This window comes from Tripterygium wilfordii, chromosome 20 (assembly GCF_013401445.1).
Source record: "Tripterygium wilfordii isolate XIE 37 chromosome 20, ASM1340144v1, whole genome shotgun sequence".
Classification (NCBI taxonomy): Eukaryota; Viridiplantae; Streptophyta; class Magnoliopsida; order Celastrales; family Celastraceae; genus Tripterygium; species Tripterygium wilfordii.
The window spans coordinates 8,035,421-8,044,420 of NC_052251.1; the positions used below are offsets into that span (position 1 = coordinate 8,035,421).

General features: G+C 33.4%; 1 protein-coding gene across 1 annotated transcript; it reads left to right on the forward strand.

Moving 5' to 3' along the window:
* The first annotated feature begins 2,680 nt into the window (after window positions 1-2,680).
* LOC119987343 lies at window positions 2,681-4,762 on the forward strand. The gene is made up of 5 exons (XM_038832226.1): window positions 2,681-2,947; window positions 3,313-3,558; window positions 3,936-4,017; window positions 4,266-4,480; window positions 4,576-4,762. Exons 1-5 carry the CDS (start codon window positions 2,721-2,723, stop codon window positions 4,697-4,699), a joined length of 894 nt encoding a protein of 297 aa, XP_038688154.1. The 5' UTR covers window positions 2,681-2,720; the 3' UTR covers window positions 4,700-4,762.
* Window positions 4,763-9,000: the final 4,238 nt, after the last annotated feature.

Consider the following 9,000-nt stretch of genomic DNA (forward strand, 5'->3'; position numbering starts at 1 on the left):
ATGACACTTTATAATTTTATTTGGTTACATTCTGCTATTGATGTTGATTTTAATGAGCTTGATTCGATGTCTACGGTCGAAGAAAGTATCATGTCCGACACCGGTTCTCAATCTATGCAAAATGAAGATGATGGATTGCTTTTGATGATGCAAATATGACTCAATTTTGGGATATACTTGCAGATCAACTATGGAGCGCAAGATGAAGAATTTTATTAATATTTTGAAATATGTTTGATTAAAGTCTGAAATTTATATTTAAACTAGTTGCATGCCCGCGCTTCGCGCGGTACATATTTGATTGGAAAATAGAGATGTGTGAAAGTTTTTTGATACTTTGTTAACATGAAGAGCAATAGAGCTTTAATTGTAGAAAATAGAGATGATTGTGAGATGAAGATAAAATATGTACAATACTTGTTTTTTAATTTGCTAAGAAAAAATTTTCTAATAGGGTGTAAGAAATTTGATGCATAAGGAATAAGTATGTTAAGAGTTTATCAATTTTTATTTGCGTCGCTAGTATCTACAAAGTGTTATAGGTCACCAAATACATGTTTATGAGATAATATTGTATGGTTAGTACAACAATCTCTACAAAGTGATATTTAATATCGAGAAGTATAATGTAGTATAAGTAGTATTTTTGAAATGATATTTTTGGAATAAAATTCTTAATATTTTTAGAATAAGATTTTTGAATTTATATTTTTGAAATGTTATGTATGACTGGTAGATTTATGCCTATAATCACTTTGACCTTCAACAACTCATTGAATTCTATCGTGCTTTTCTGTCACCACTTACATGTTCCAATACCAAATGGGCTGAATTTACTTACACATTAGAACAATATAGCATGAGAAAAGCCTCTCATGTTGTATATGTTGCAATCCAAACAGACTACTAAACCTGACCAAACTCTAAACATGCACAATATATCAACTAAATACTAAAAAAACACATAAAATACATCAAAAACACACTAAATGATAAAAACACACAAAAATTCCCACAAAATGATGGTAATTAATGCCAAAAACACACAAAATGTTTTCAAACTAAATACTACAAATGGATTTCATTAATTGAGTAATATCAAAAGACTCTCATAATTAGCAATACATGACCTTTGAAAACCAAAACAACATCAAACCATTCCTATGAAACATTAAATTCCCATACAATTCAATATAATTTTAAAATTATTTGAATACTATTAACTGTATGAGTGTGGTTGTGGGTCTTAAAGTGTATGAATGTGATTGTGGGTATTAAAGTTTTGTAATATATTTATGTGTGTGGTTGTGGGTCTTAAAGTTTTCTAATATATTTTAAAATTTTCTTTTGTCTATGTAGGCTTTTTTGTAAAGACGTCCACGTGGCACCATGAATTAAGGAGAAGCCTTGTGGATCCTCAGTTATATATATATATATATAGATTGATATCAGGATTTAAATTAAAAAAACATATCTACATTATATGTTTATATTTTATATTTATTAAACTATTTTTATTACTCTTATAAATTGTTTACAATTTCATTTAATATTTATTTTGATTAGTCAGAACATTAAATGTATAATACCTCTACATGTAATTTGTACAACAAACATTAATATGCTATCAACAAACGTACAATCAAACACCTATCAACATTTTCGGAACCATATATGCTATCATTTTTTACCAGCATATATTGTAGACAATATATACTATAATATATGTTATAATTAAAATTGTCTACCAAACGAACCTTTATATTGGAGCTTGTGATACATGTTTTTTGAGATGCAATAATACACCAAGTTCTTAAAAGGCACACAATTTCTTGTTGGCGTTCTTTTATGAAAAAAAGGGATACGGGGGCTCTAAAATTCCTCGAGAATTTGAGAGTCTCCAATTAACATCAGACGGTTGCAAAGGTGCCACCTTTTTCCATTAAATTTTATATTTTAAAATATTGTGAATTTCGGATGTCTCCCAAGAACGCTCCTCCTAGACCTATCACTGGCAGTAATCACTGCCACAACACCGTCGCCTACCGACAGCCATAGGCTAGCTTCAATGACTCAATCTCTTCCAAATCAGTCTGCTAAACCCAAAGACAGACTTGTTTCAAATCCAGTATTGAGATTTCAAATGTTTCAAATCCTGTATTGAGATTGGAGATGTGAGGGCGATTGGTTGCGAGGAAGAACAAGTGAAGTTGAGGTTGAAGAAGCTGCTTTTGATTGTGCAAGATTTCACGGATGGGGTAATGGGTGTCGGCTAATATTAAGGATGGGAAAGGGGTTTCTCTTATGGCTATTCGATTAAAATTATGTGGCAAGATTATAACCATCGGATGTTAATCGGAGACTCTAGAATTCTTAAGGAATTTTAGAGCCCCCGGATCCGAAAAGAACATATTCCTCTCTAACAAAAGCAAGTCAAATGAAAACAAGTCCTCCCGTTCTCACTTCACCTTTACTATGTTTCCTCAAGATTTTTCAACTTCCAAAAAAAAAAAAAAAAACACCGTAATATGAGTTGTTATAAAGCTTCCATAAAAGCAACCATAAAACCACAATCCATAATCACATGATAAAATCTGATTTGTTTGTTTACCAAACACAATCCCAGACACATCCAAAGACATTAACTTATCATAAAAAGTCTTCAAGATAAATGGGTTGATGGAATAATGGAATGACTGATTGCTAACGAACCTGCCAAAATGGCAGCAATATCAACCCCTGCCTTGATGACGGCCACCGCTTCGATTCTATCTGCATTGACACCATCAACGTACCCTCGGGACATGGAACCCCACGATTCCTTCAAACCCTTTAATCGTCGCCTCGTCCTCACTGCTCTCACCATCTCCACCGCCGTCATTTCTTCTGCTCCTGCCGTCCTTGCTCGTGGCCTCTTCCAAATGCCCCCATTCCGTCTCACAAATCGGTAATTCTATCAACCTTAAAACTGTTTTTGTGGCTTTGAATCCCGTTAGCTGTTCAATTGCAAAGAAATAACGCTAAACGGAGCCATCTATTTGAGAATTAAACATCAATTGGACTCCATAGTTTACAGAGCTAATCAAGAAATGACAAATTGAATATCAGTTAGACCAGTGGTAAGGATTAAGACATCATTTAGTGATGGTTCGGACTTATTGGGTCCTAGAATGATGAAATTGTTGGATCTAGTGTTTGAAATTTATATATATATATTTTTTTTTCAATTTCTTAGGAAAACATGCAAAATAATTATTGTCATTGATAATGAATTGTTTTTATGTTTGTGTTCAATTGTAATTCTGTGCAAAGTTACTTTTTGGTGAGAGCTGGGGAGTCAGAATTTGAGAGCTTGGGCGTTATAAACACAAATCCAGTGGCCAAAACTTCAGTGGATAGTGGATTGTCAGAGAAAGGGAAGAAGCAAACAGTGAGGGCTGCTTTGGAGTTGATGGCTATGGGGGCTTGTGATAGTGGCTGCTGGATTTGGCCTTCAATTACTCAGCGAGCATATCAGGCTGCAGAGATCATTGCGGCAGTTTGTGGCATTACCCGGAGGTATAGAAAATCGTTAATTAAATATTCCAATGAAATTAATTTAAAAAATTTAAAATATGTGTGTCCTATACTTGTAATTGAAAATTTGAAACCATGAAGTTTATTTATCAGTCCAAAACGGAGCATAATACAGGCTAATCAAATGCACAGTCCGGTCATCACTCTGTAGGAAAAATTAGAAACTGTAAATATGAGATGTAATCAATGCTTTCTTTGTCTTCTGTTATTTGTTGAAGAAATTGGAATGTACGCATGAACGCATTTTAAGCTTATTAGTGGGTTAAAATTAAGCTTAGAGACCAGTACTAGATGTTGTTTATTATGCTATCAGGATATGTTACTACAATCTGTTGAATAAACAATTGTGTTTGCTGCAGTTATATTGTACCAGAGTACAGTTTCCTGGATGCTCGAGGATTGGGAGCTTATGAAGGAAAGAACTTGGAAGCCATCTCAGAAGTAAGATGTCTATGGGTTCCCATTGCAGTTTAAATATGGTGCCTTCATAAGTGCATAGTGAGTAGATTAGTGCAAAAGCACTGTGACACGTATGTTTTAAGAACATCTGAAATCAAACCACTGATCTAACCCAAGTTACTCTTTCTGTCCTTGGTCCCGGATATAGCAACACAGGCGGCGATGCTTTCACCTTTGACATGCGTTCATTGGACTCTATGAATACATAATCACTGGTTCTAATTATACAGGTTTATGCATCTGATAATGTTTCTCCACGAAACAAGCCCCCTCCTATAGACGATGGAACCCCAAATGAGAGTGTTGCAGATGTCTTTGTTCGTGTAACACAACTTATGTCTATTCTTGAGACCCAGTACTCAGAAGACACAGTTATTATTGTCTCACCAGATTCTGACAATTTATCCATTCTACAAGCTGGACTAATTGGACTTGATCTTCGAAGGTAAATGAAATCAGTAGTCTCCAACTGCCAATGTTATTCTTATCAAATTAAAATAACTGTTATATGTAATGTGATAAATTGCTTTCCACTTGCAGGCATAGAGATCTTTCCTTTGCCCCTGGAGAATTTAGATTTGTTGATATGAGTAGCATACCTACATACAAGCAGCCTGCATCTGCTGTATATAAGTGTTTAAATCCACCAACCTGTGACAAATAAGTGCTTGACTTTATACAATGAATGCAAATGTGGATTTCCAACTTTCCATATCGTTTTACTTGATTACTGTTACATCCATGATTCACTTGCATGTGTTTGTCGAGTTCATTATCGGCATGCATTCATTGTTGGTGCCTTTGCTTCAGAATAAGAGGATGATACGTATTGGGTCACTGAATTGAAGGTGCAAAGTCGACTTGGGTGTGGAATCCACAACCCTGTTATCATATATGACTGAAGTTTGCTTTAGTACTTTACTTGAATTAAGAGTGTTAGTAGTAACTATACTCTAATTAAATTTATTTTATTAGTTTTCTTTTATTAATTGTAGGTATATCCAGCAGTAATTGGAGAGAATTTTATCGAATGATCCTCTAGGATGGTAATAAGAGGACGAGTCGTGTATCATCTATGAATAAAGTTGCCTCTACTTTATTAAGAGTGCTAGTAGTAACTTTATTTAATTACATTTAGTCTATTACTTTGCTTTTGTTAGTATTAGGTATATATAGCTGTAGCCTGTAGTTGGGAGAATGAGTCATGTATGATGAATGTTTTGTAACTTCAATTATCTTTTTAGAGAATTTTATCGATCGATCCTCACAAGGATGACATACCCTGTTAAGGGCTTTTACAATGTAGGCTCAAAGGTTCCACTCAATTGATTTGTCGAGATAATAGGAGATGGAACTCTCTTTGTATTTTCAGTAGCCCACGGTAGGATAATAGAATAGAGTGTATGGAGTTATGGAGTTACCCAAAATTGATAAGATCTATCGATCTTACCCAATCTTATCGATTTTACCGATCTTAACCTTAATAGCTTTATGGAGTTATGGGTTTATGGGTTGTGGTCTACTAACAATGTGCTTATGTTTCTAATCTTAGTTTTTGTTGAAAATTGGTTGTGATATATTAACATGATATAATCTTGCATAATTATTGTGCTTGCTTTTCAAAGTTCTCTGCAGGTCTTAAAAAATTACAATTTTGTGAAATATTAACATGTCTATAAATAAATAATAATCACATTTTTTAATTTTTTATTACCTATAAACTATAGTATATTATATCATGTTAATTATTTATTTAGAAATAAGTAATTATATTATTTTACATTTATTTTTTAAATTTTATAAAATCTTACGATTTCACGATTCGATTTTGCATGCCTTCCACCGATCTTATGCAAGACCCTGATTTTGACAACCTTGATGTCTTGTATCTCTTTGAATTCCTTGACATAATTAGCTCCATTTGTTTTAACAAGGAAAGGATATGATATGGGTAAGAGTTTTGAACTTTGCTTGTAATTTTCCTCATTAAGACAGAATTTCAACTCTCTAGATTTGGAAACATAATCAACTCCAAGTCTTCTCTTGATTGATATGGAAATTTCATTTGACTTCTTGAAATTTGATTTCATACGAAAGAGGTATCTTGTTGTAATTTAACAAAATAGAACTTGAATATAGAAAGTATGCAAAAACAAAAGAGAGAAAGATGACACTAGATTTAATGAGGTTCGGTACAACCTGTGTACGTCCTCGGGCAAAAAACAATGAAGAATTCCAATAATATGAAGAAGATTACAAAAGGATGAGCTCTTGAACTCAAGAACTAATCTAAATCCCTCTCTCGCTCTAGACAGTGCACTCTCTCAGTGTTTACCACTCAAAACAACTCTCTAAAATCGATTCTTACAAAAAAAACCTATCTATAAGGGTTATCATGTGCAGATCTGCAACAGTCGTCCGGACTCGAGCCATCCGGAGGGATACTAATCTGTCTCCCAAAAGTGGAACTACTGTCTAGATGACTCAAAGAGCTATCCCATCCGGACGGCTCCACCTAACAGCAGCTCGATAAAAGTCAATACTCCACATATCTCTCCTTTAAAAAAGGCGCCTAGGATTTCAACAAGAAGCACAAAAATAGGCTTTCAAAATGCAAAGTCTTCCTCTTCATTTTCCTTGATTTGGTTATTCATAAATGGTAAGCATACCTTCTCCTTTTGTTACTTGAATATTTCCAATGTCAAGACTTCTATATATATGGTGAGTAGATCACCTTAAAAAAAAAAAAACAAATCTTCTCTCCCTTCAAATAATTCAAACGGCCAGGAGATTCTTCTTCCGTTGAGCCTTGGTTTTATTATGTAAGGTAAGTAAAATCATCTTCAAATAAGTCATCTCTTCTCCCTTTCAAAATTCAAACGACTTCCACATATGGAAACCCTTGTACACGCCTAGCTTCTTAGTTCTTAACACAAGATTAACTTCGAACTTTGCTGAATTTATTTAACTCTTGCTGAAAGCTTGATTAACTTCTCTACAATAAATGAAGCTCGTCTTCAACTTAGCTAACTTGACACTGTCCATAAATAGGTTGAACTTTCCATTTTTAGAGTAACCTCTTCTAGTGGATTTAGCAAGGTATTTAGGTATTTCTTAGCACATCCTAGGTCTTCCAAGATCATTATTGGACTGCCGAAAAAATGAACATAAAGTTGAACTTGAAACGATCTCAAAAATGTTTGTAAGCTCATTTGAGCTTCATACGTGAAACATAGGTTAGTCACGTTCAAATATTCCAAATGTTAACATAGAACACATAATCAAATATATATAAATATTCATGTAGAGTTTCAATCCAAACAAATATCATATCATAACACAATGAGTCACATAACGCAATCAGCTAGAAACACAACAGTGCAAATTCGGACAACAATTTCTGCAGAAGATTTGAGCAAGTAAACGATGAAATCTTTCCATCATTCCTTCATTTAGATGTGATTAAGGTCTCTGTCAAATTTTAACATAAGCAAAATTCATTTGATATAGGAACAATCATTAGGTTCTCAACAAGTTTTAAAACACTTTAATCAAAAACCGATTTCATTCAAGTTTCAAAATCAAAGGTTTTATACTCAAATTCATCTCATAATATATTGAATCCTATAGCATGATATGGAACAATCTTCAAAACTAAAATGTAGGACTTTTGCTCCAACATTCGGGTGGTGTTTTATGTATCTCATTTGTTTCTTGCTTGAGTACTCTTTTTGAAGAACTCATAGGCATGCATACCATATATATATATGTAAGAATTAAATATTGCAACAACTTATACAATAGCAAACAACTGATAACAAAACAGAGGGTAACATATCCATTATTTTTTTAATAATCATTACAAAAGCTTATAATAGTAATGTTAAAAAAAAGTGTGGAACTATAAATCTCTTCTTCCCATGAATTTGGCTTTTATTTACATTATATATTTCATTTTTTTCTTTTAATTTCCTAATGATGATTATTCAAACATGTTTGTTGTAATAGTTATTTTTTGAAAAATTAGTATGTTACGGATTATATGGGGTGATAAAAGAACTATGATTTTGTTAAGTCATTATAATTAGAATGCTCAATGTTTTATTCCTTTGAGTAATGTTTTAATTGCTTATCATTAAAGTCACCTAAAACCCTTCTTCAAGCCTTCTTCCAGCTTCCTCTTCTAACTACAACCCCCTCCTTTTATAGGAAAAGAAGGGGTCTTGGAGGGTGTCCCCGAAGACATCTTCAATAATAGACTAATAATGTTTGTCTCTCATTTGTCTTATTTTTTCTTTGCTTTTTGTCATGTCATTTTGTTTTTTGTCATGCCATTCATTTTTGTCTTCTTTTTGCCTTTTCTTTTGTCATGTCAAAAGGTTTTGTCTTCCACATTGTCTCCCACTTTTGCCTTTTATTTGTTGAACTCTTTTTTATCCAGTGAGATTTTTGGGTTTTTAAGCAAACCTTAGGCAAACAACGAATTTGAATGATTCTTTACCACATACCATTTGCGGTGAAATAGTCAAGCTAATTATCCTAAGTTTGATTAGGTACCTTGTGACCGACACCAAAGTGTGTGTGTACTTACCCCAAGTGTAGGGTATCGACAAGTAATAAATCGATGAGTCCGGTATCGATCCACGAGGAATTTGATGGTGAGTGATATGCAAATGACTAGCTAACGTTAATAAACGCAATGAATACTAAATAAAAACAAGTAAATGAAATGGATCGAATGACTCGGTAGCATGAGCGATTTTGTAATCAAAGTAAGCACAAATTGGATGTAAAACAATTAATTTAAAGCCTAGTTCCTAATCCGTTGCGGTGGCTACTCGATTCTCATACTCAATGTATCATTGCAAACACACACAACCATACACAATGCATTGTGTGATACTATCAATCATGCATATGCAAAGAGAATTAGGATATAAGACTTCTATTCATACATGAAGGCCA

Bases quoted from the DNA above. Each gene is read 5' to 3' on its own strand.
- LOC119987343 (XM_038832226.1), top strand. From the start codon at position 2,721: ATGGCAGCAATATCAACCCCTGCCTTGATGACGGCCACCGCTTCGATT. The intron at 4,018-4,265 runs GTAAGATGTCTA...CTAATTATACAG, and splicing joins ACTTGGAAGCCATCTCAGAA to GTTTATGCATCTGATAATGT. The intron at 4,481-4,575 runs GTAAATGAAATC...TTCCACTTGCAG, and splicing joins ATTGGACTTGATCTTCGAAG to GCATAGAGATCTTTCCTTTG.